General features: G+C 42.3%; 1 protein-coding gene across 2 annotated transcripts; it reads right to left on the bottom strand.

Annotated features, from left to right (window-relative positions):
• Positions 1-1,413: 1,413 nt before the first annotated feature.
• On the bottom strand, positions 1,414-27,867 carry nacc1b (nucleus accumbens associated 1, BEN and BTB (POZ) domain containing b). 2 transcript variants are annotated; one of them, XM_026304240.1, is made up of 8 exons: positions 27,705-27,867; positions 22,261-22,411; positions 21,123-21,365; positions 19,022-19,243; positions 17,017-17,467; positions 15,790-16,087; positions 14,526-14,623; positions 1,414-14,367 (listed from the first exon to the last, which is right to left on the bottom strand). In XM_026304240.1, the coding sequence occupies exons 2-8, from the start codon at positions 22,384-22,386 to the stop codon at positions 14,033-14,035; spliced, it is 1,773 nt and encodes a 590-aa protein (XP_026160025.1). In that variant the 5' UTR covers positions 22,387-22,411; positions 27,705-27,867; the 3' UTR covers positions 1,414-14,032. The 2 variants fall into 2 exon arrangements, with proteins under 2 accessions (XP_026160025.1, XP_026160024.1); XM_026304239.1 differs by having other exon boundaries at positions 17,017-17,470.
• Between the last annotated feature and the right edge of the window lie 2 nt (positions 27,868-27,869).

Here is a 27,869-nt window from a genome sequence, read left to right on the forward strand (position 1 = left end):
GTCCAAACGTTGGACTGGAAGAAAATGGGGAAAATGGAGACGTGTCCAAACGTTGGACTGGAATAAGGGGAAAATGGAGACGTGTCCAAACGTTTGACTGGAATAAGGGGAAAATGGAGACGTGTCCAAACGTTGGACTGGAAGAAAATGGGGAAAATGGAGACGTGTCCAAACTTTTGACTGGAAGAAAATGGGGAAAATGGAGACGTGTCCAAACGTTTGACTGGAAGAAAATGGGGAAAATGGAGACGTGTCCAAACGTTTGACTGGAAGAAGGGGAAAATGGAGACGTGTCCAAACGTTGGACTGGAAGAAAATGGGGAAAATGGAGACGTGTCCAAACTTTTGACTGGAAGAAGGGGAAAATGGAGACGTGTCCAAACTTTTGACTGGAAGAAGGGGAAAATGGAGACGTGTCCAAACGTTTGACTGGAAGAAGGGGAAAATGGAGACGTGTCCAAACGTTTGACAGGAATAAGGGGAAAATGGAGACGTGTCCAAACGTTTGACTGGAATAAGGGGAAAATGGAGACGTGTCCAAACGTTTGACTGGAATAAGGGGAAAATGGAGACGTGTCCAAACGTTGGACTGGAAGAAAATGGGGAAAATGGAGACGTGTCCAAACGTTTGACTGGAAGAAAATGGGGAAAATGGAGACGTGTCCAAACGTTTGACTGGAAGAAAATGGGGAAAATGGAGACGTGTCCAAACGTTTGACTGGAAGAAAATGGGGAAAATGGAGACGTGTCCAAACTTTTGACTGGAAGAAAATGGGGAAAATGGAGACGTGTCCAAACTTTTGACTGGAAGAAGGGGAAAATGGAGACGTGTCCAAACGTTTGACTGGAATAAGGGGAAAATGGAGATGTGTCCAAACGTTGGACTGCAAGAAAATGGGGTAAATGGAGACGTGTCCAAACGTTTGACTGGAAGAAAATGGGGAAAATGGAGACGTGTCCAAACTTTTGACTGGAAGAAGGGGAAAATGGAGACGTGTCCAAACTTTTGACTGGAAGAAAATGGGGAAAATGGAGACGTGTCCAAACGTTTGACTGGAAGAAAATGGGGAAAATGGAGACATGTCCAAACTTTGGAAGAAATTGGAGACATGTCCAAACTTTTGACTGGAAGAAGGGGAAAATGGAGACATGTCCAAACTTTTGATGAAAATGGGCAAATGAAAACATGTCCAAACGTTTGACTGCAAGAAAATGGGGTAAATGGAGACATGTCTCTGTGTCTGTTCCGATTCTGCTGGTTACATGTTGGGTTTTTATTCTGATTGTGCTGTTGTTCTGATTACTAGTGAAATATTGGGGCAAATGTAAACACATGTGCATCTGATGCTGTCAGGCTGGAGGGAATCTTGGATCAAGATCTCACCCAAAGTAAATAAAGACCCAACACAGTCGTAAGGTCAGTCCTGTTTGTTACAAACCTTTTATTAAGATATTCAGCTTTTTTCCTCATTTTTAATCAGTCTGGTTTCTTTTTCTCTTTACAGTAGTTAATGTGCAATAATCTTTATTACTGGGTCACAGTTAGGAATTCACAAAGTTATTGGCACTTGGAACACATGGGGAAAACACTGGCATGTACACGGGGTGGGGCAGGGGGTGGCACGAGGGGGTTTCAGGGCGATTGTTGGATGGGGGGGGGGGGGGCAGAGCAGGTTAAACAGCAGGGTCTTGGGGGTACGTGTGTGTGTGACGGGGTGAGGTCGGGTATCTTCTTTGACATCAGCAGATGCTACTGCATTGTTTTAGTTTTTTTAATCCTTTTTCATTTACTTCCAAAAGCTGCTATTTCACTGTTTCGTTTTTCTGGTTTATGAAGAATAAAGAATAATACCTCATGCTGCGAGTGCACATCTAACAATCAAACTTCAATAGTGCTTCTATGTCATAATGTACAGTTTATATATTTATATATTTATAGTGGAAAAACAAGAAAAAGAAAAGTTCTGCAGAGTATTTTCACCCAACAACACCAGAGACAAGGAAGAGAAGGAATAAAAAATAGTCATTCACGGTTGCTATGATCATGTGTAAGCCCTGCCCCACCCACCCCCCCCGTTACGTAATATGATTCTGAGGTAAGACTGTGTTGACATGGACTCTCGATTTGTGTCCCGTTTCTGTAAAAACCCTGCACTGTACGCATTCAAATGGTCCAAGAGCTCTCTGTTGAGGCTCCCAGGTTTGTTCCTGAAAAACAAAAAAGTATGTACCTGCTTTGTAACGGCAGCCACAGCAGTTCAGAAGCTGCTCGCAGCACTGAGATATCTGTGGGGATTAAGGTCTGCTATGGCTGAGAGCTCCCGAGGTAAACTGGTACTTTTTTTTTTTTTTAAAAACTGCATCAGTGACACGAAGGCGCACGCACACGTCCTGCAACACGTCCTGAGAGTCTGCAGGTGTGAGTGCGAGCTTCTGCATCTTAGAGGTTTGCCCGTTTTGTATTTATGTATACATATACAGTATATATATATATATATATATATATGAGAGAGTATGTATGTTGTCTCTGGTGTGTCGGGAAGAGGTCTGGGAAAGAGTGGAGTAAATGCTTCTGGATAGAAGACTACAGCCCTGCAAACAGCAGGAAAAGAGACGTGCGGAACTCGAGGAGGGGAAAGAGTCGGGCGAGGGTTGATGAGGTCAGGCTGCAGAGCCAAGGAAGATGAGGAAGATCAGGATGAAGGCAGTTGAGCAGAGAGGAAGGGATGGAAAGGGACAGATATACAATGAGGATTCACCTCAGGGGTTCTGATCTTGATTCACAAGTCTTGCATCCACTTCCCTCGCTCCTCTGTTCTCAAGTTAAGCCAGTTTTTACACACATTTTGACACAAATCCTTACATTCCTCCAGGTTTTCAGCAGGGTCCCTACACAGGAAGAATCCACCCTCTTTCTAAGCATCATCAGGTACTTAAATATCCTTACAAAATTAGTTTCTGATGTCCTACATTACTGGAAAGTATCATGTTGTGACGGCCTTGATTTCTGGTTTTGTCGGGCGACAATTCATATAGAAACTGATATTTGCTTTTTTTTTATTGTGGATTTAGAAGCCTTGACTTTTCATAATTGAAGTTGCACTAGTCATTATTTTGGACCTCAGCTGAGTAAACAAGTGTATAGTAAACGCAAAACATGTTACTTTCAATGACAAACCACAGAATGATCACCTGACTCTGAAGCTTCCTTCAAACTTTACATGGTATTTTATCTCCTTTCAGCAAATTCATTTGGTTTAACAACCAACAACTTTACTGATTTAATTTCAGTCTCATCAATCCTGTTTCCAGCAGCTGTGAAGCGTTTAGCAACTGAAGAGCCAGATATTTCCCACAGGAGGTGGTAGAGCCCAAACCAGAGCTCAAAGAGTGAATACAGGACTTGTATTCTTCAGGTGTCCAGACCCACAACACCTAAGGAATGATAGCGTTACTCTGTGACTGCTGGACAGTGTTGTGTTTGGCCCCAAGTGGGCAAAATATAAACTAATCCAGCTTTAAGGGAAAGACACCAAAAGAAGTGATTTGTACGTGTTAAACTGTGGATTTTTCCTTTCACATTGTGACTGGATTAAAAAAATAAAAATAAAAAAAGGAAATACAACTGTGGTCCAGATAATACATTTTCCATGCAACACATTTGACAGAGTGAAACACCACAAGCATTTTGTTGCAAGGATGTCAAAGATGTCAGATCAATGATTCCTTCACTTTCTGCCCGATTCTCAGTTACTTGTCAGTCGAAAGTGAATTTTGTACTCTGGCTTTTTTTGTCACGTGGAAAATGTTGTGCTTGTCTGGATTGTCTCTGAATCACCTGCTGGGTGATCGAACTTTTCTGATTTTTCTGGGATTCTTCTGAAAAGAGCCAGAAATGATCCGAATTAACTTGTGTAGGAACCCTGTTTGAATAAACTTCAACCTTCAGCCTTTACTGGTACCCCTCGCCCAGCTGAACCCCCCCCACACATACACACCCCATTTAGAGGTGGGTTTGCACAGTCCGTGCTCCCACTTCCCACCTGGGGGGAGACAGGTCAATGGGCACATCATCATTTTTACAGTAAACCAATGCCATAAAGAGAGAGACAAAAGAAAAACATTCAAAAATAAAAAGAGAATAGTACAAAAGATAAAAACAACAAAAAGAAGTAACTTACAAAAACAACCCTCACATTACATCTCTTACCCCCCCCCCCCCGCAAAAATCAACAACAAAAACCCAACTTCTGACACCAGCATCCAAACCACAGACAGGAAGTGACATAGTGAGCATGCTCAGAAAGGTGCAGAGGGCTTTGGCTCTCCGGGACAGTTGAGCACTCGCCCAAAGGTGCTTTTTCTTTGAAAATATTATTCCACTCTCCTTGTCACGTTTGTCCCTGCCTGTGGGTTGGCAGCTGACATGGAGATCAGGACAAAAACAGACGGACGAACTCTTGAATGGTCAAAGCTCAAACAGCTGCGGAGCTTTTTATTTTGGAAGTCCTGTCAGCAACTTTCAATCTACTGACAACTTTATTTGGCATCTTGGCCCACAAAAGGTGGACGTTTTGGCAGCGATTTGTCTTGGGTCGGATTTGTAAAATAAGCAGCAGAAGCCTTCAAGACATCCGCTGTTAAGGTGCTCGGACGAATACAGTGATCAAGACTCTTTCATTGCAATAGTAGCTTGTGTAGGATCACTGCTTCTTGGGATCCTGCCCTCTGGTGGCACTGGCAGTTACTGCAGCGGCTGAGCCCCCCTTCTCTGAGCTGCTGTAGCTGCACGTAGCCACCAGGTGGTGTTTAAAGAAAATAACTCAAGCAGTGTTAGCTTATTCTTTGTGAAAAAGCTGGTCCAGGAACCAGGTCAAGTAAAATTACTTTGGGTCAATTTTTAATGTAGGTTCATGCAACATTGGCAAAAGAAAATGATCTGAATCTTCACAAGACAATTGTAGGTAAGACTTTTTCCATCAAGACATTTTTTTTTTTTTAAAAAACAGACATTCAGACTTGTAGCCTTAAAATGAAGTAAGCCCAACACTGATTTGTTTGTTTGCTTTGATCGTCCATCTGTTTCAGTGTGTCTGTCCGTCTGCTTTCTGCAGTCCCTTATCCCGTCCCAACAACAGCTGCAGTACAGTAAAAACCAAATCTCTGGTCCAATATTCAAACCCCAAACCTCAACCCTCCCGCCTGCAGCACCTCAGTCATACAACAATTGCAATGCAAAAATATGTAGCTCTCTTTCTCTAAACTATTTTACAGCTAATCATGTCTCCACCTTCTCTTTTTGTCATGTTTTTACACAACGTAGCAACTCTACAGGTGTTAATGTTGAATTATTAGTAGCATCTCCTTTAAAATAACTTTCAAGGACTACAGTACACTAGCTCAAATGTAGAAAACACAAACGGAGCAACCGAAAATTCATCTAAAACGAAACAAAACAAAAAAAAGTGAAATGTTTACAAAGCTCTTCCAAAAGTACGACCAAAACTTGTATCGCTCTGAAAAAAAACATCTGCTCTGGCCCCTTTCAACCTTTAGTCATAAAACTGTGCTCAGACTTAGCTGCCCGACAAAAAAGGCAAAAACCACAATGTGTGATAAGTTTGAAAAAGTCAAAGGTCACCAGTACATTTTATATATCAGAGAAGAAGATGCTATTCTGTGATATGCAGCTTGGGCTGACCCAGTTTTACTCTTTATTTTCTTGCCGTTTTTGAAGGGCAGGGGAAGTGTTCAAATCGTCTTTAAGAAAATCATTCTCTCCTCTCTCGTCTCAGTAGCACTCGGCTGCTGGCTCGTAACGTCCTCCAAGTCCAAGAGGAAGTGAAACAGACAGACAAAAGACCAGATAACTTTCGCTGTGCTGGTTCAACGTACGTAGAATTTCTCTAAAATTTATCATTAGACTCATGGATGTGAAACCCAGTTTGAGCCCAGTGGACAGCCCCAGGCCTCAGGAGAACACACAAGCAGCTCAAACTTAGACAACAAACTTGTTGGCTCTGCTCTGACCCTCTGTAATCACAGCTTCTGCATTCTGTTTGAAATGTGCAGGGACAAAAAATTACTTTTCAAAATGACAAAACCTTCAATGTCAACTGTGATTTTGTGCCAGCATTTAAAGATTAAAGCCCTCGTTCAGCTAACAGCGGGACTATGAGCTGATCTAAACCACCACATCATAAAACTAAACTCTGATATATATACACATAAAATGATTTACATTACTTGTCTTCTGAAATTATGGATAATTTTAACTAGGGCTGCAAGTCACATATATTCTTTACCAGTTACTCCATTTATTTTCACACCCTTGCATGAAAAAAACAAAAAAAAAAAAAAACAAGCAAACCTTCACACAATCCACAACAGAAGCCGGATCAAGTGATTTTTTACCATTAATCAATTATCAAATAACTTTCCCAATCAGCTAAATACATGAGCTAATCCTCTCAGCCCTAACTTCTGTGGCCATTTGTTAAAATGAAATGATCTTACGAGGGAACATTAGGGTTCGATTAAAAGGCTGGGAACCACTATGATTGAATATGATGTATCCACACCACCTCTGAATGTCAGCCTTAAAAATCCATTTTTCCCAGGCTGGTAATTCTTAACTATAGATGGTGTTCACTAAGCATGATACACACTGACAACAGCAGGGCAGATTAACAGCCAGTAAGGCCAAATCACCTCTACAGTTGCAGAAACAATGTCTTCACATTATCATACCGCAGTGCTTTAAAGGACAGCGGGGGAAAACATTCAGCAAAATGTGTTTCTGGACATAAACAACATCTTTTTCTCATTTTCTGATATTAGTGCAATTTCAGCTTTGTGGAAATAAAAGATCTACGGCACATTTTCTTTGTTTTCCAGACAAGTATTAACTAAAGCTTTAAAAGCTTTATTCTTTATCTGGATGCTCATAAGTGTCCACTAAGTGGCTACTTGTCTTGCTGGGGTCATTTTAAAGGAATTAGGCAAATCTGGAGTGTGTTCTTTCAGCCCATGACCCCACCCCTCTGCAAAACGCCATGCTACATAAATAAACAAGCGCCCAGGTATTTATCTTTGTGGCACGGCCAGAGCGAGACAATCACCTCCTCCTCCCTGTCATTAGTCTCCTCTCTCTCTCTTGTGTCTTTGTCTGGATTGTGGCTTCGCTCATGTGACGGCAGACTGCCGCAATGCCTGATCTGTCCAGGGAGATTTTTAACAAACATCTCCTCCTCCTTCTCCTCCCCTCACTGCTCAAGTCTAGGATGATCATAATTATTTTTTAACCCCACTTGGTCACTTGGTTCAACAGACTGGTCGATATTCGCCTCATGATTGGCTGCGTCCCTCACGGACATTCTGATTGGTTGGCCACAGCAGCCAGTGGAATAGAGTGATAGATAGACCTCCCTCATCAAAAGTCTGATTATTAAAAGGTGCAATAAACACAAAAATCCCACAATCGCACACAATTTTCCCATGAGAGGGGGATGGGCTGCACGCACACACACACACACACACACACACACACACACACACACACGCAGTGCTGATATGCCTGGACAGACGTACCTATATACATTTATTTGCATTTGAACAGCTCACATGTACGCACACACATGCAGCAACATATTTGGCACCCCCACCTGCTGTTGTAGACAGCAAACGCACACACATACACACACACATACACATACAGTACTTCTTCTTTCTTTGTGAAGACACTCATTGACATAATGCATTCCCTTTCCCCTTAACCTAACCTTAACCTTCACAACTAGCCTAACCTCAATCCTCACCCTAACCTTAACCCCAGAACCAAGTGTTACCCTTCAAACAAGCGTCTGAAAAAGTGAAGACTCATACCAATAGAATTATGCTCAAAATGGTCCTTACAAAGATGGAAATGCAAGTATGCATACACACACACACACACACACACACACACACACACACACACACAGACAGAGGGGATACAATATATGGGTGAGAATTTGGCAGGGATTTGCATTCTATGAAGAAAATGGAGTCGGCAGAAAAGAAGCAGCGGTGGAAGGAAAATGATGGTTCACGTAATGAAGCAACAAGGGACCAACACTGTTTAGTTGCTTCTGGTGTGTGTGTGTGTGTGTGTGTGTGTGTGTGTGGTGACGAGGAAGAGGCACTGGGAGGACAGTAAGGGGGAGAGAAGAATGTATACATAAAGAGAAGATGAGACAGCGAGAGATGTAAACAAAGAAAATAGAGAACAGAAATGGCGGGGGCAGAGAAATGGAGGGAAAAAGTGCCTGTGTCCTGGGTGTAGTTGTGCCGTTGTCCCGTGCAGGAGTACAGGCAGCGAGAGGACATTTAGGGAAGGACTCTGTAGGATAGAAAAAATAGAAATGTGGAAAGACCAGCTGACAGAAGCTCTTATGTTCTGCTTTGTCTGAAATCTGGTTGAAATTGAAATGATATTTTCTAGAAAAGCTCTCATCCAGGAAGAGCAGAGCTGCAGCCATGATGTGCAACATGACTGCAACACATCTGCAGTCTTCATGTGGCACAGACGTATAGACTCTGCTGTGGATATTATGGATATGTGACTGCAGATGTGTGTGTAAGGCAGAGGGGGGGCAAAAAAAAAAAAAAAGGTATGCCGCTCTCTGAGGCAGACAAAAACAAACAGCCACTCATCTCAACCTCTGCACACATACCACCCACTCTCTCTCTCTCTCTCTCTCACTCACACACACACACACTCACATACATATACAGACCTTACAGAGCTGAGCACCCAAACCACCCACACAGTGACAGACATGCGCAGTTGCTGCATGAAGCCAGACACACAGGTATGCAGCACATAGATCGAGACGCAGACCCAGCCTGGCATAGGCATGCGCAATACGCAACACACACACACACACACACACACACACAGACACGCAACCACTGTCAAAAGCTCTTTCGAGTGAGGAGGCAGACATTAACATGCCATAAATGGAGACGGAGAGAAGCGAGGAGGGAAAAAAAAAAAAAAAAAAAAACACTGCATACATACATTAATATGCACACAGATGCACACAAACATTAAAAACACACCCACGCATTATGTTTGCCCACAGATGCGCACACACAAAGCCTTTGCAAACAGCTCACAAACCCACCCTGCAACAAGACACACACACACACACACACACACACACACACACACACACACACACACACACACACACACACACACCAGTATGCATGCATGCATTCACACCAAATCATCCAAGCGTCCCAGCCACCCCCCCCTCCACATTTGTCCCTCCTCTCTAGGGAGGCTCAGGCTGTCCTCTTCTTCCCTCTCGATCTCTCTCCATTTTTCTCTCATTTAAAGCGGCGGTTTTACAGAAAGCATTGGCAAAAGATTTGTAAGAATGGAAAACAAAACAATAACGCGCAAACTGTCTCCTCAACCCTCCCCCCTTCTCTAATTCCCTCCATTTTTCTTCTTCTTCCCACATCTGTCCTCAGTCACTGAACTTGGTTACGTCTCCTCTCATAGTACCATGTGCTTCAGAATAGAAGGTGAAGCAGGGCGTGACTCGCCCCCCAGTCATCATCCACCTCCCCATTTCTTCCTCTGCCCTTTAGCTGCTCAGTCTCAGGACTACGGGTTCTTTGACTGAAATCCTTTATCAAAAGAAATATCAACTTGATATACATTAAAATACACATATTAAAACAAACTTTTTTTTAAAAATTGTCACGTAAACATCTTTCTCTAAAAGCCAGGCCGTAAGAGAAACACTGACCTACACAACTTGCTGAGTTTCTTCTTCTCTGGGGTGTTTCAATTCTTAAAATTTTGTGCAGCGTTATTTCTGTCTCACCTAAGAGATGGTTTCATAACAGACCCTTTGATTTCAGGGTCTGTCTGTGTGTGTGTGTGTGTTTGTGGGGCAAGCTCTTTTGTTTTTTTTGCTGGACACTCATTGGTCGTCTTGTGTACGATTGCCCTGCCAGGTCTGCTGCTAATTTCCTTGAGCAGAATCACCTGGACACTATTTAAAAAGGCAGCTCCGCTGTGCGATTGTGACAATGATGAAAACGAATATTTTCTCTTTTGTAAACAGCGATTAATCACAAAATGTGATCCTCCTCTGTGATCATTAATTAACGCAACAAGGTCAATGCATTTCCTTAGAGAGCCATGGACACTTGACACGTAAAGCTGTGCTGCAAAAACCAAACATTGATATAAACCTGCGACAGCGACGTCTAACAGTTCAGTGTCATCCACTTTCTCGTTTCTGACGACACATTGGCAATAAGGTGCTTGAGGTTTCTTCTCATTAACAAGGGAAAACCAACAAAAAGTCTAAATATTCATAAAAACACCTGTGTCACAAATATCTCTTCTATAACAGGACAAATATTTAACACGTCACTTACTTTCTTGTTTGGAATTAAAGTGATATGATTCTTTTTTTTTTTTTCCACTGGGAATTTCATAGCAAATACTGCTCTAAAAGTACCAAGAAGTCTGTCGGTCCTGGCAGATACGCAGAGGAAATGGTAAATAAAAACATATGCTTTAAATGTGGATGTAAGCAGCTTGTCATGTAGCAGCTGGATTATTTCAAATTAGAACACTCAATGCATTTTCCTTTTCAAACCATCTTGGCACATTTTATACCATTTTTTCCTGCCTCCTGCAGTAGCTGTGGTTCATGTGGAAAGAAATGGTGACGAATCTACTCTCAGAACACACTTGGTCTGACCAGTGGCCAGTTATCACACACTGACTAGGACGGTTGGTTGGTGCTCACCGGTTACTGACCTCCATAATCACAGTTTAGTGTCCCCCAAAGACTTTTCTGACTTTAATAATCACTCAAAACCTAAGTGGGAATGAAAACTGTGTCCAGACTGAACAGTCAGGGCTGCAGAGTAAAACTTTGATCTAGTGCCATTTAAAGTTTTTCTTTCAACAAAATATATTTTTATATTTCCGTTACACAAAAGAACAATGATAAGTAAAAGAACAAATCTCTGGATACAGCCGCATCTATTTTGAATGTATTGGTTTAAAACAGACGTTATTAGTTTCCTAATAATCTGTGGTAAAACAGAGCCAGCTCAGGTAAAGAATTTCACATCTGACTCTGTAAGGTAACTGAAGGGTGCAGTAAAATCCACCTGGTTCTAATACAGACTCAGTAGCATCAGTAATATATTTCAGGACAAACTGAGAACATAAAATTGAACCGCACCATTATCAACATCCCAGTTTTTAAATTAGTAAGATTAAATTTAAATTTCTCTCATGAAACAGGGACTGATAAGTGGCTCACATGACTCGCTGCAGACTTCACAGCACCAACCTGAGCTGCACTCACGCTGCTCTTCTCTCTTCATTTGTCAAAACTTTAATAAGTGCCTTTTGTGTCCTGGATGCACTGAACACAAATCACTGTACTTTGGCCCAGACATCAGACTAAAAAAAGAGTTTAACTTTATCTGAAACTGTGGCAGATTAATGTTGAATATGGGTGCTGTCTAAAACACAAACTAAAGGGCTCCACACACAGCACCGAGCACGTTTATCTGAATATATAACAAAAAAAACAATTGGCAAACTTTGCTTCAGTCTTTTTCACACTGATGGTTTCATTACGTCTTTCAACCAAACACTCTTTTTTTGTTGGGTCTGTCATAAGAACAGCTGATGTTACATACTGATTGTCTGGGACTGATTAAAAGACTGAGACTGAGGTCAAACTGAAGCTGAAACCTGATGTAAGGAAGATTTGTATGTTTGGAACAACACAATGGCACAAAGAACTAAAAACATCACTGGCACTGTATCAAAACGACGACCTGAAGCTCCTGTGTTCACGTCAAACTGAACAAGAGCAAAACCCTCTCCAGGGTTTAGCTGGTGAGTGTATTCAGCTCTATTGTGGGATCTGGAGGTCAATGTTTCTAAAGAGCAAAGATCTAGTTCCATGTTCTTGTCTTTTCCTGAAAGCTACCATTCAGCTACCTGAAGTATGAAAGGCGATTATGACTGCATTATGACTTTCAGGGTTGTTTCTATGCCAACAATTTTTTATGATTTCAAATATTTATCAGCTTTGCTTTTAAACATTTCAAATACCTCAGGAACATAAGTGACAAACCAACAAATGAAACTTTCATCAAGTGCAGTGAAGGTTTTCCTCCATCGGATCTACCGTAGCCTCATTAAACACAAAACACATCTCAGCTAAACGCTTACATGTAATGGAAAGCAGCCTCTCAGGTCTGTTTCAGCGTAATTCCCCTTTAATTCCCACATTGCTGTACTGTATCTGATGCAGCTGACAGCGCCCAAATGCATATTAGCGTGTATGTGTGCTCACCGCAGTGATGGGTGAATGAATTGACCAAGCGTGTGTGAAAACATGCCGTCTGGCCTCCCGCTCTCTCTCTCTCTCTCTCTCTCTCTCTCTGCTGCAGCACACGCACAAACTGTGTGGCCGTTCAGATATTCACACCTGCGCGCGCACACACACACACACACACACACACACAGAGACACACACACACAGAGAGCTGTGTTCCTTGCCATGTACCATTGCTTGAATTAGCACCTTTGTCCATGCCAGGCGAGCACACATCCAGGCAACAGAGCCTGAGGAAACTTGTGCTGCTAATGGGCATGGCTGTGAATATTCTCAGGGAAAACGATTTAAACACACGCTGAAAACAAAAGAACACTGCCGCTGTATCCACACACACACACACACACACACACACACACACACACACACACACACAGGCAGGAACTCGCTTTTGGATATTTCTTGACTTTCCTTCAGATTTTTAAAAAAATTGGTGATCAACGGATATAAACTGGATTTCAGATAGTATTTTTTCTTCTTTTTTGTAGATTTTTCTTTTTTAAATAAAACCACCCTCTTTCTTAAACATACAAAAACGTAGTTCGATTGTACTCTTGCCGCAGAAAATAACACAGTGCATTTATCTCGCGCAAACTCTTTGACAATTATTGGTAACAAGTTTCCTCTCCCTCAGGAGCCTTGGCAACAAACACACAAAGAAAAAGTTAACACAGAAAAAGTAAACAGAATTTTTTTTGTTTGTTTAAGGGTCTAAAAGGTGGGCGAGATTGCATGGAAAAGATTTTACTTATGCAAATCTTTTCCCATCTGCCATCACTCTGCCAGTCAGAACTCACCAGCATTTCTCCAGCCACTGCTGGGTCAGTTAAACACAAGGGGCGGTGGGGTTGGGCTGAGGTCAGGGAGCTCATAAGCCAAGCCAATATACATATTAATATTTATTTCAAGCCCTGACCTCATCAACACCGTGCTCTCAGACAAGCTCACATCTGGCCACCCAGATGAAATAAAGCAAAGCAAAAGAACAAATAAAAAAAAGGGCTCTGTACAATCTCACTCAGCCTCCACCGACTTACAACGCTGCAGTTCGGATGCTTCACCACGCATACATTCAATATCAAGACAACAGTGTTACCGGAGTTTGGGGAAGGAAATATCACTTTCTCCAAACAGGATCCCCCCCCCCCCACCCATCCCCAGGGAATGTCTGTGATTGATTAAGGTGAGGGAAAGGGCCTTAGTGATAGTACACACTTATAAAAAAAAATAAAAAACATAAATGCTAAAACAATGAGGTCTCGAAAGGTTGCAGAGGAACGAAGAGGTGGGGGGGATATTGTCAACCTCTGTCCTCTGCTGCCTCTCTCAGTCTTTCTGTCTCTCTCCACCGGAAAAGGAAGGGGGAACAACCTGAAATAAGGTGTTCTGGGCGGTGGAGAGAGAGAGAGAGAGAAATGTGGACACACCAAGGAAGGAAAGCGGAACCAAAAAGAGGTGTATAAGAAGAAACAGATCCCCAAAAACATGGCATCTGGGGGAGGAGTGACAACGTTACGACCACAGTGGCCCATCGCCCCAGAGAAATGCCATCCCTCCCTCCCTTAATCTGTCCATTCATCAGTCTGGTCACTCACTCAAAACAAAGTGCTGCCGTCTCCTCCAGCCCCCTGGAGGGTGTCTGCTGGCGTGGCTCCACCTCCCGCTTCATTACTGCTGGCAGCTGCTGCCGCCGCCGCCGCCACGGCTTCCAGGGAGGCGGGGTCAAAACCTTGCTCCGCCCCAAGCGCATCTGCCTCCATCTTCACACTGTCAGCCAAGAAGGCAGAGTAGGCATCGCTGTCGGCCATCAGCAGTTTAAGCTTGGGGATCCAGCTTTTGCGGACAACACGGCGGGCATTGGTGCACATGTCCGCGGCGATGGCATTCATCTCGCTCTCTTTGAAGCTCGGCGCAAAGTTTTGGCAGTAGACTGGGGAAGAGACGGGAGGACGAAAAGGGAAATCAAATAAGATGAAAAAGTGTAACATGGCAAAGAAAAGCAAGGAAAGAAGAAAAATGATGCACATTTAAAGGCTAAAGCAGAAAAACTGCATCTCTCAGTATTTAGAGCATCTGTATCTGACTCACATTTGACCGCGTGTAGCACTCTGTTGTCCAGGGGTTTACGACTGGGGTCATTGGTTGAAGAGCGGATACCAGTTCCACAGCTGTTAGCCAGAGTGCTCCTGAGCAAGGGAAAAACAAAGAACCCACACCCATCACATCCACAACAGGAGGTACACACAAAACAACCTGATACAGAAGACACACACGTTAAAAAACATGTGACCCTGTGACGTCTCATACACACGACCTGAACTGATTCAGTGCTGTAGTTGTGCAAAAACTAGCACAGTCACTGAGAGTTGAACTCTCACTATTCATGTATCAGATATGCAAGTGAATTAATAGCCCCTGACTCATGTGGGTTCCCCCTCTCTAAATTAGATACGAATGTAATTTTATCATCATTCATGGTGTGACAGAAACAATAAGACAATAAGACATTAATATAGCACACACATTCATAGCACAAATGCATTTATCTACCTAAATCTAATTTTAGTTTTTTTTTCAACCTTGTTACAGTAAAGGAGATCTTCTTTCTGCTGCCTGGAGGTGAGACAACAGTCACTGACAGCAACTTGAAGGTTTGTCGCTGAACTTCAGCCCTCAGCCTGTCCCTCCATCCCTGAGCTAACACAAGCTATACATGCTTAGAACAGCAAGTTCAACATAATTCTGTCAGTATATGTTTTTAAGTTAAAGAACTAACTCCTTTTTATGGATAATTTATCTTGTATTTTGGTTATTTTGCTTACATTTTCTTTCTATTTGCCTGCTAAAATCTCACAAATGTAAGTTAAAAGTCAAAGATACCTGTATTTTGCATAGAAATTTCAATTAAAAAAAAAAAATCAGGCAGAAAATCATAACAGTCTACAGTAATACTGTACCACCTAACTAGATGGTAGCATTGGGTGATAGGATGGGAAAAAAAAAACAAAAAAAAAAAAAAACAGAAGAAAACCACAATTTTAATCTTTAATTATAAATGTCTTCCTCCCCAGTTATTTAATGCATCAAGCCCGAGGCAGGTAATTAAGGCCTGAGGCATGCAGTCATAGTTATTAGCTGCTCTGGACGGGGTTCATGAAGCAATATGCGGTACTTCCTGCTGCTCGGATGGTAATCTCATTGATAAAATAAAAAATAAAAAAGATAACCTGCAGCTGCCATTCGCAGAACTTTCTACAGCAAATCGATGTTATTCTTTGCCTGCCACACACCACGTTCCACATCTGACGAAGCAAATGTTTGATAGTTAAGTTAGTACACGGTGGAGACTGACCTGTCAAAGAATGCAGCCAGCAGGCGTCGGAGCAGCACTTTGTGGCGGGTGCCGGCGCTGACATGGCAGTTCATGAGCTGGGCACGGGAGATGAAAACGGAGGTGCCGCTCACCAGCTCCAGTTTCTCGGCCGGGTCGCCCTCTTCGTACAGTTTGGGGTGGCACCGGTTGCCAATCTGGCTGATGAGCTCGGCGGGCAGTGACGCCAGGTCCTGCCGGGACCGTCCAGCCCTGCCCCCCCGCCCTCCGCCGGAGTCTGGGGCCAAGTCTGGCAAAGCCTCCACCCGCTCCCCAACCACTGAGGAGGGAGGATGATACATTTTGGTTATATTGTGGTTTATACCAAAAACGTAGTGAGAGCTGATAACCACACATAGTTATACCTAAATAATGGCTTTTACACTATTAATTAGCTCTTCCCCTCCAAATACACATGCACATAAAAACCAGTTCACCTCAAATTAAAGTCCATATGTCAATTACAAAATTACCATCAATTAACATCAGTAGATGACATAACCCCTTAATTTAAAATGTTTGGTATGTAACTGTAAGTGAGATGATTCAAACCATGAGCTGAGAGCAACACACAAACAAACACACTCCACTTTGCACAGAGTGCTTCTTTGCCTCCATTCATGCATTCAGTTCCTCAGCACACACCCTGAAGTGTTTTTATTTATACTTTCGTCAGTAGAACTTAGAGAATGGAGGTCAAGTAGGCTCTCTGACACCAGTGGAAAGACTTACAGATTGTCTATCCATGTTTTCAAATCAAACCTGGCTCTTAGACCCTCATCGATGACCCCTGGACTAAACAACAGGTAAAAAAAAAAAAAAAATTGTGGTACAAAACTATGATGTTAATTGCAAGAAACTTTTTATGTGCACATTTCCACTGCATTCTGAATAAAGTTCTGCTCATTCATCAGTGTTTTCAATATTTAGTTCTAAACAACCACCTGATCATCCTGAAACTTTTGACGGAATAAGCTCTAAATTCACACGCTTAAGGCAGCATGCACAGCTTTCAGTGGCTTCAGCGTCTTGAACATTTCATCCTCCTTAACATCCGTCAATCCTGACAAGTTCAGGTAAACAAACTTTCCAGAAATCGCACCGGTAAACACGCTACAGCGAGAGTTACAGAGATCAGAAGACTAAAACTTCACAGTAACCTTGAAATGAACTCACACACTGATGTATTCACCTGCTGTCACAGCTCACCTGCTGCTCCGGCGTTCAGCATGCTGTACATGGTGTACATGTTGCAGATCTGTCTGTACTGCTCTTCAGCGCTCTCATCAGCTATGTCGTCCTCTTCCTCGTCGTCATGGTAACTGATTGGCGAGTCACTGGTGTACATGCTTAGTGTGCCTGGGCTTGTGCCCTCGGGGGTCCCTCCATTGTTGTTGTTATTGTTGTGGTTACTGTTGAGTCCTCCCATCGTGGCGATGCCGCCGCCCGCCATCGTCACATTGGCTGCAGGTCCGCGCCCAGAGGCTTCCTGGGTAGTAGTGTTAGAGGACGAGGAGGAGGAGGAGGAGGAAGAGTAGCGTGCGGCCTTCCTCATCCCACCTCCACCTCCCCCTCCTCCTCCCCCTCCCCCATCGCGGTTGCCCCCCTCCCACAGCCGCTTGGCCACAGGGGTGCAGACCACAGAGTAGGGAGAGCCCTCCTGCTGAGGAGGATGGAGAAATACTGGTTAAGTACCAGCAAAGTACTATGAACAAATGTAATCCAACACATGTAACATCAAAGAAATGAATGTCAGGTACACAGCAGACATCCTGGGCCATAACACGACCTCTTATTTGACTCTACACCGTAACTCCCGTTATTAATTTAGGAGCATGTTTTAGTGGAGGTGCACAGACACTAATTCACACACCAAAGGCCACGTATCTGAGGAGAGAGCCAACTGTTTACAAAACCATCAAGTAACGTGACAAATCATGAGATGAGCCAGAATCCGTCCGATTCCACTCAACCTTTACCAAGGAGTACTGAGATTCAATATCCTGCTCACTTGATAAATGCCAGGTGATGGTGAAATAAGTCTTTGGCAAATAAATCCATATAGCTCCCCACGTTCACTGCGTTTATGACACAGTAACATTTAAATGTCTCATTAATATACAGCTTTTCTACCTGCAGGATCCTCAAAGACACAGGAGAAATAAAAGCTCAGTGAGGTAACACAGAGACTGAGCACAAAAAGCTTACATTTCTGCTAAATACTTGCTGGTTGCATCATCAATTTTAACAACATTTCAGATTTTATCTTTGGAAAGTAACAAATGTTGAATGTTCTGAATATCTGCCAAACAACCGGGAATGTTAACACTATGCTCTTTTCTGGGTCAGTCACTCACAAATCTGTGCAACTGATGATATTTGCTTGTCTAAATCAAAAACCCGTGACGATAACACTGCTCCCACAGTGTAGCTTCCCTCTTCCAAAAGTGAGGACTGTAGCAAACGTGTAGATATGCAGATTAGCACCTGACATCAAATGGCAACTATTTTTGAGCAGCCAACAGATGCGTTCCTCTGAATTAATCATGTGAAATTTACTTCTTCAGTTTTTCTTTTACAGCCTGACTTGACTGTTTTTCTATAAAGAATCCTCTACTCATTGTTTAAGTCTGTGAACAAGTCAATTTTCAGAATATCCAATGAGGCCTGTGAAATATGGGATCTTGACCTTTGTCTGTGAGCCAAATTCTGTTTTCTTAATATCACTTTCTTTGCAATATAAAACTCCAAAATTTAATACATTAAAAGCCTGAAAGGTCATTCTAGTTAAGCTCAATAATGTGACAATGAGTGAAGTGAGAAAAGTGTTTACTACAGTTTGTGCTCCTTCCACAGCCTCAATAATATATATATAGGAACACGATAAAAACACAAACTCCACCCGTCTCTCCATATTAAAGCTCATTTTAAAACTCTTAAAAGCGCACACTATGTAAATGATGACCTCTGACCTCAGAAGTAATTCATGTCCTTACCTGAAAAACCCTGAGATGTGATATTTCAGATATAAACATTACTTCAGCTGCTGTAAATAAATGTTTCTAGGTGGAGCTATTTCAAGTCTCAAACAAAAAAAAAAAAAAAAAAAACACAATCATAACGCACTGTTAAAAATAGCATTAACGTTTATCGTCTTTTCAGACCACACATAATTCACACAGAAGAAAGCCTGAATGCTGCAGACAGATCTTACCTGCTGCGGCTGTGGGGTGGGCTGAGGTGTGGTGGCCGTCTGTTCCGTCTTCACCTTGGACACCAGGGGTAAGGGCGTCAGACAAGAGGCGGGTCTTCCTACGGCTGTAGCAACGATGCTGGCTCCACCCCCTCCCACTGTTTGAGTGACGGGGCTCTGGGGCTCGGAGGGCGGGGTCTCCTCAGTGTGGAGACCCTGAGAGTCACAGCTTGGAGAGGATACCTGGGGGTGAAGGCACATTAATAAGGATCAAGATCATGTTTCACACTACGCCTTCAATTGAATAACGAAAGGTTTTCAGTTCATGTTTTAAAAGTCATAATGACCCATTCTAAATAGTTCTGGGTGTCAAATCTCCAAAAACATGAACAAATTGAAAATCTGTTGCATAGAGAATAAAATAAATAAATGTCTGGCCTTACTCAAACTTGTTTATGACCACACATTTCATGAATGCTGTCAAAGAAAAGGCTAATTTTAGCTCATTTTTAATGTTACTGTGCACCTGCTCATAAAACGGGAGGTTTAGTTTATTAGATGGGTTTTGCAGAAAAGGTGTTTTAATTAGAGCTGCACTGACGAGTTGGACCACAGGCTAAAAGATGGACAACGTGACAGCTCCGCTGAAGCCACTGCAAGGAGGCTGGTTGAAGCATGCATCATAAACCATGTGCAAGGCAAATTTAAAAAACATCAACCTGCAAATCAAATACGTTTTCCCCAAAGCTGGTTTTGGTCATTTTAGGTAGATATTATTAAGCCGATTTGTGTACAGGTGGTCAGTTCTCTGAAATGTTTGTTTTTAATAAGTTATAAAAATTAATCTATTTCAGATCATTTACTGTCAGTGCAGTCAACATCTGGTTGCCAGTGTGCAGAATCTGGTTTCAAAATGCATCACATGAGCAAAATGGCAATCTGGCTATTTGCAATATTTTGGCTTCAATTTGCAAAGTGGCAGGAAGTAGTGAGACATCGTCCATCATTATCTGCAAGTCAAACAAAACTGCTAAAACTGCTCCTCACAGAGTAGTACTAGTCAGGAGCGACTCTGTTTTCTGTGACAATCTTATCTTTAAAACTGTTAACTGGTTAAAATAAGCAAACTGAAGGTGTTGCCTCCTTGGGTTTGACAATCTTGTGGTGCCGCTGATCATTATATTTATTCTTGCATGTTAAAAACTAGACCATCAATAGATTATTCATTAAAAGCTAGATTAATAATTGAAATATTCATTAGTTGCAGCCAATCAGACAAAAGCTAATTTGTTCTGTTTCAGTCAAGTTACAGGAGCAAGTACGTGGTGAATAAAGTAAATGTCTCGGAGAGTCAAGCTATTTGTGTGTTTTTGTGCAAAATGTGTGCATATAAAAGAAAAAGGTTTTAGAGCCAACACACGCACGACAAACTTACACCCTTAAAGGCAAGTGTGTCTTCTTTTGTACATATTTAACTACTTTAGTTTTGCTACAAGACAGTCTGATTTTGAGAATCAAACTCAAGTTTCCAATATTCAGTGGTGCTTTGCCAAAGTGCCTGGTGGAGTACACAACCCACAAGGACTGATAACCTGCATTTTAAGCCCAGCAAACGGCTCAACACATCCTTCAGCGGCAAAGATTATAATTCATGCTTGATTCATGCTTCAAGTAACACATATCATATTTGGGTATCTTATTAACCGGGTGTTTAGGGGTTACTTTCAGGGAGATCAGTTTTCTCCAGCAATATGCATATTTATGCAGCATGGCGCTTCAAATCTAATCAAATCAGATCTGCTACTATAGCGGGGACCTATAGTGTCAGTACCATGTTTCAATTATTCTTGAGTCACATGAATGTGTAAACAAACACAGACGCCCCATGACAGCATAATGTCATGCATAATGTCACAACAGGTGCCATGGAGGGAGCACATAAAAATCTATTTCCTCCTTATCTGGTTCATTTTACAGCCATGACTTCAAAATATTTAAAAGAATTTTTATATTTATACAAAATTTCCCACTGAACAATTATCTTTTCACCAGCAGTCCTCAATCTGGATTAATCTTTATGAAAGTCTTAAATTACTGCACTAACTCGTCATTATCAGGTTACCTTGAGGAAAAACTCTGTGCCTTTCTCCATGATCTGTTGGATCTGGAGGAAACCGGCGGTGTACATGAGCAGGAACTGGTCTCCAACATTCATGCTGAGGCGTCCTGTGTAGCAGAAGGCCAGGATCTGCTGGAAGCTCTGTGGCTGCACAGCCGGGGGCAGCTCCACCACTGAGCTCTTTCCTCCAGCATTGAACAGATCCCGGAAGTAGGAGCTGCTTGCTGCCAGCACCGCACGGTGGGCCTGGAGGTGTAAACAGCATCACAGCAAATGTAATGACTCTGATTGCTGTGTAAATATCAAGATACATATAAACACACCTGAACAGTGTAGAATACAGCTTCAATATTTTACTACTTGCATACCTTGGCTCGTGCTCCTGTGCACAGTCACACATGAGAACACAGCAAATCAGGAGCCTAAAAAACATTTACAACTGACCTCACTTTTTTTTCCTTCTTTAAACTGCAGTGGAGACAGAACAGCTTTTTGCATTAACCTCTGAAAAACAGGAAATTTTTAACTCTTGGCTTTATAAAGTGAATTTCTATTGAACAATGGCAATGCCAAAGATTTATGCTCCTTGTGAAAGAGAGGCCAGAGGGAGCTCAGAAAAATCTATTTGAGCTTTTTTAAAGTGGGCGTCTGGCCATTTTTGACCTAGACTATATTTTCCTGTCTTACCAATTGATTTTGACCAAAACCTGGTCAATACCTTCACTGTGGGAATAATGATGCCCTACTCTAGGCCTCAGACCTGGTCCTCCACAGCCAGTGAACAAAATCAAACCAACACGTTACCGAGGCTGCACAACATGGCACGAAAATGGAAATGATTTAAACATGTAGCCGTACAGTTTTGACTCTCTTTTTTCTTTTCTCTTGATTCTCTTGTTTAAAAAAAGCTATCATGAATAAAGATATATTATTTAGCTTCCACACAATTTCTGCTTTTCAAGATTTGAAAATAATGCTTACGTATTTTAGATATCACTAGAAAACAAAGAATAGTTCAATTAGAGCCATGCAGCTGTTTGGTAGTCAACAACAGTGTTGTACTGTGGCCACGTTGTGCAGCTCCCGGTGAAGCAGTTTGTGACCGACTACAAACTGATCACAGTTGAAAGTGTGTTCGGACCTTGAAGGCATGTCCCTTGACGACCACGGAGACATCACAGTAGAGTCCCTGCAGCCGCTGCTCGTTCAGACACTCCAGGACGTTGTTGCCAAAGTTAGGAATCGCCATCTGCAGTGTCTGAGCCATAACGCTCTGCCCAGCACCACAGGGTCTGCAGGAAACAGAAAGACAGATAACGGGATCATTAAATGGTTATAAAGCGAGGGATGGATGGGATGTCGGACAGAAGAATGGAGAGAAGGACAGAGTAACACACAGGATGAAGGGATGACTTATAGGTGACTTGAAGGGAAGGTCATGAGGAGAGTCAGAAATCAGTAAACGCAAAACATCAGAGAGGTGATGTGGAAGCGTGATGAAACTAGTAAAAGAGCGACGAGACAAGGACACAGGACAAAAAAGGACTGGAAGATGTGAAAATGCAGACGAGACAGAAATGAATAGAGGAAAGAGACTTCAAATAAAGGAACAGGATGAGTAAAGTGTATGATGATTAATGAATTAAGCATTTGGTAAACAACTTTAATTTAAAACTCTTAAGTTCCAAATGAACTTGGAATGAAAGAGAATTTTGGGCCACCAGCGACAGTTATGTAACCAATCCTTCTCTTTTTTCTTAACCTTGTTTCATTACATCTAATTCACAGTTAATAAACTGTTTGGTGGTTTTTGCCCTACTTTATTTCCCTGTCATTCCTTCCCAGTCAAAACAAAATCTTACATAACGAATCTATTTCACTCGTCTTCGTCACTGCCCAATAAAGAAGCCTGTGATCAACACCGAAGGAGCCGCCAAATAAGGAATCAATCGCTAAGATCAATGAAAAATGTAAAAAGGTGCGACTACACTGCTTCTGAGTGAACCCTTTGCTTTTGTTTATACATGCACGACATATTCATAGAGCTACTGTAATGCCATGTGTGATGGAGCACAGGTAAACAGACGAGAGCACAAAGGTGAGTCATAGGCCTACAGAATAAACGCATTTTATACAAGATCATGAGCCCCCAGCGGCTGGACGAGGAACAAGCCTAGTGGACATACAAACAGCTTCAGCTCTATTTGGCCAGTAGCTGCTAGTGAGTGGATGATGCTGAGCTCCCTCCCACCCTACAACCCAAAGCAAACCACTAATAGGAAACAATACGATGGTGATTAGCCTCGTTCCTCCATTGGGAGGGAGACTGCACGTAGGACCTACTAATCTAAACAGCAGCCTGCTACATCGTTCCCCTCATAAACATTATGGTAGATGTAAACTTATGCAACGCCACAAGGCTGGAAGTCAATAACAGCACGCATTAAAAGAAATCTGATGTGTGCTGTTATTAACGGCAACTCTAACTCCAAGACTTCCCTGTTGAACTGTCTGAAGCCGTGCTGTTTATGGCCTGGCCCAAGACTGCTCCAGGGCCCATGGGAGACCATGACGGAGCCACTAAGACGTTATTCACAACATATAAACAAACCAACAGTTGTGAAACTATTTCTCAGTGAAATAGCTTCCCTACAGCCCACCAATTTAGCTGCTCGGGGGAAAGAAAGATAATTCATTCATCCTTCAAGCTCTGCTTGACAGAAAAGAAGAGTAAACTGTCAACAGCTACTGTATCCACAGTTTTCTGCTTCATTGCTGCACCTCTGTCAGCTTCTTTCATCGTCAACCAATGTATTTATTATTTCATGATTGTATGTTTAGTACATGCACACACTGTCCAATGCAAGTTCCTAGAACTTCCCTCCTTCTTTAGACTTAGTTTGCATTAACAAAAAAAACAACAGTGGGGCAGGGAACCACAAATGTTTTGTACTTTTATTCATTATTTTCCTTAAAACTGTTGATTATAGCAGTTTTCTTATTTAATCAATTACTTTGATTCAACTTTGCCAAATAATAATTTGCACTAGAACAACATATGCACTTTTCTAAATTCTCCACAAACCCAAACATAAAAAGAAAGGTATCAGTCGCCTTTGGGATGTGTGAAGACATTCCTCAATCTATCACACAGGACTGCATGACAACAGCAAGTCCAAATACAGCAAAAACCTTCAGCTGCAATCGCAAATAATTAAGGGAAAAATATAATTTAGTACTTTATCTTTAGCACTTTTGTGGTTGCAGTGACAAATGCTAAATAAGACGTATTTCTGTTTTGCCCAGCACTATATTCGGGTGTTCAGCTGTTCAACATTTGGTGAAGACAGACAGGCAGACTGGTCAGGGCTTATCAGCCATGAAATTCATCTCCTCATAGGGAATTACACAGAATGAAAAACGGAATAAATACAGTTGGGAAGCTGGCTGACAAGCTGTGTGTCGCTGTGTGTTAATTTCATTAAACCTCATTTACTGCATGTTGTGACTGTCGCCCTCAGGTCATTGATAAATTCTCACTCCAGGCCCTCCAGTTGGAGTCGGCCATGTTCGGCTGGTTCTTACCACAGGACGGTTTTCACCAACTGTTAGATCCGACCTGACTTAGTTTGAATGGCAGCACATTTCACTCACAGCACAACTAGTCTTTAAGAAGAGAGAGAAAAAAAACATTCAACAACAAAACTTCGTGAAAAGAGCCACAGGACAAAAATACCTCGACCACATACACCTATGAGAAACACTAGGAAGGTGCTAGTTCAAATACATCTACCAATTCGTCCCTTCAGCGGCTACTTTTTTCTTGACTTTGCAATTTTAAGCTCAGCCACAAAACGTTTCATAGCAATAGATTATTTTTTTAAGGTAAATGCAACTTCTGTTTGATGCTCTGTGAAATATAAAGACCAAATTAAATTAAAACCATTTTCTAGAGCAACTTTTTCACACTGACGTCCAAAGGGGGAACAGCCAAAGCAGAGCAGAGCCTTCATTGTGCAGTACCAGCAGTACCTTGAACTTGAGCTGTAGTAGGTGGCGGCAGCTTTAGTATTATGTGAACAACTATGCATGATACATCATGACAGAGTCTCTTGTTGCAAAACCTTACTTCAACCCCACATTTTGGTATACAGCACAAAAACAATCCACTCTAGTGGTTGCTGAAAAGGCCAGGTTTAGGGAAAGTAAGGTCAACAACATAACTACATCACAATTCTTAACAAAAATACACTAACTCCTGGTATGCATGTAATGTCACTAAATTATAACCCCAAATAGAAACATCTGGACACGGATTCTTCTTTTAAATCCCAGCTCTTTTGAGTGCAGTGCTTCCTGGCCAACAATAAACAGAAGTGGAAGCAGGGTGTTGGAGAAAGCATGCTCAATAAACTCTTCCTAGCTGAAAAACAAATGTTGAAAACAGTGGACTAAAGCAGTCCAGGGCTCCTGCCTAACGCCCACCTAAGGGCAGCTCTGAGAATACAGGGCCATCAGCATTTCACCATAATTAATTTTTCAGTTTATAGCAACTAATTAATTTTGATAGATACAAGCATTGAAATATAAAGCATGTCTATTTACAACTCCAGTGGTACACATTTCATTGACACCGTTTAATTTTATTTGTAAATGTTAAACATTCTGGACTAATGGTTTTGCACTCACGGTTAAAATACAGTAAAAAAAACATTTGTTATCTGCATCTCTCTGTGTTTTCTACAGCAGCGAGAACTCAGTTGGAATAAGATACTTCAATTTTTGCCTAAATGCTAATATTATTACGTGTACTTATTGAATATACTTCCATTAATACTTAATTAATTAGGAAACCCTATTCTGGACAAAAACAATTAGATACTGTTTATTAGATTGGGAGCACTTTGTACAGCTTGATCTGAATAACACTCTCATCACATTAAAACACTATTAGCACCCAAGTAAATCAATTACTTTCATTTTCTCCTACTTGTATTGTTAAAATTAAAAAACATTTTGACATAACTAAGTCAGCGTCGACTTGGTTATCCTGACAGTTTGTGACAATGTAAAGAAATCAATATAGATTACATCAATGCAGTTTTTAAGTCAAATGAAGTGGTGCTATTTCCTTTATGCATTTTGGGTCTTATCCAGGATTTGTTTACATACATTACTCCTACATTAATGAGTACACCCAGTGATAACATGGATTACGGTCTTATCACAACATGGTACAGTGCCTAAGTGCATTGTTTTGAGCAGCAGGATTATGATTGAAACAGGGGTGGGCAAACCTGGTCCACAAGGGCCAGTGCCCTGTTTGATCTCCAACTATACCTGCACTGACCACTGCCGACTGGTGTGTGTGCAGTCAATCAGAAGCAGGAAGACATCAATTTGCAATACCACCCCCCCCCCTCATCTGAGATGCTATCTTCCACCTTCTGATTGACCGAATACACATGATGCAGGTAATGAGCAGTGGGTAGTGGCCCTTGAGGATCATGGGTTGCCCACCACTGGATTACGAGTTAGATTTTGACCTCTAGACTGGCTGGAAAATAAAACAATACAAACTGAGGAACTCCCAACACATCGCGTGTTCCCTAACATCTGCAAATCCAGTGGCTTTGAGCAAGCAACCGAACTGACAAGTGTCCCAGTGGAGCACGACAAAGCGTGTGTGTGTGTGTGTGTGTGTGAGGAAAACCTTCCCTGAGTAATCGCAGGTAAAACCAAATGCACCAATCGCACCAAAGAGTACCAATACGGTGAAGTGTGTGTTTATGCAGACACTCAATAACACACAAATTAGAAACTGTTCCAGTGTGTCATGGCAGACTAGATGCTAAATGCTTTTTTTTGATTTCGACACACTTGGAGCATTGAGACGTCATCTGACCACCAGCCACCTTTCCCCTCACAGGTCAGAGGGGTCACAACAACTTCCAGGAAACAAAAAAAAGGAAGTTAATTCACACCACTTGACCTTTGCACTCCACAAGTGCCCCATTATTTGCTGTGTCTGAGATGCTAATCTGTGTGTGTGTGTGTGTGTGTGTGTGTGTGTCTACAGCTTTTGCTTCAATTCACCTCCAGAGCCACAAACTTTGGTTTACTTTATGCAGACACAGCACACTGTTGGCTAACTAACAGCCAAATACCAAAAAGGAGGCAGCCCGCTGGACCATAATCAATACCGAGCCAATATCTGAATCACACTCACTCAGGCTGGTGACACGCGCATAAATCACTGATCAAGATTCAGTTTCCTGGTTCGGTTGAGGTTAAAGGTGGCCTGTTAGCAAGTAGCGAGCTAAAGCTAAGGCTAACACTGGCACTACTAAAACCCTTCACCCAGAAATATAATCGATAAACTTGCCTTTAAACCGCATGTGATCAATTCCCGCCGTGCGTGGCTTTTAGTTTAAAAGACATTTAAGGCTGAATTTTCCGTATTTACCGACACTCGTGGGCAGGAGGGCACAGAAATGCGGCTATGGGGTAGCCTCCCCTGAGCACGACTCGATCCGAAACTTCAAAATATCATTTAGACAGAAACGATCCGGCTCTTGATCTCACATGAAAACCGAGCAGAGCCGACGGGTCGCCGGTATTCGCCTCGGGAGGGGAAGAGTCCGCCACCGGAGAGCCAGGAGCAGGGCAGACAGAGCGGGCAGAGAGCTGTCGGTGCCCCGCCGTGTGCCAGCCTCGATGCCCGGTAGGAATTGGGAGTCCTCGGCTGGC

This window comes from Mastacembelus armatus, chromosome 1, assembly GCF_900324485.2.
Source record: "Mastacembelus armatus chromosome 1, fMasArm1.2, whole genome shotgun sequence".
NCBI lineage: Eukaryota > Metazoa > Chordata > Actinopteri > Synbranchiformes > Mastacembelidae > Mastacembelus > Mastacembelus armatus.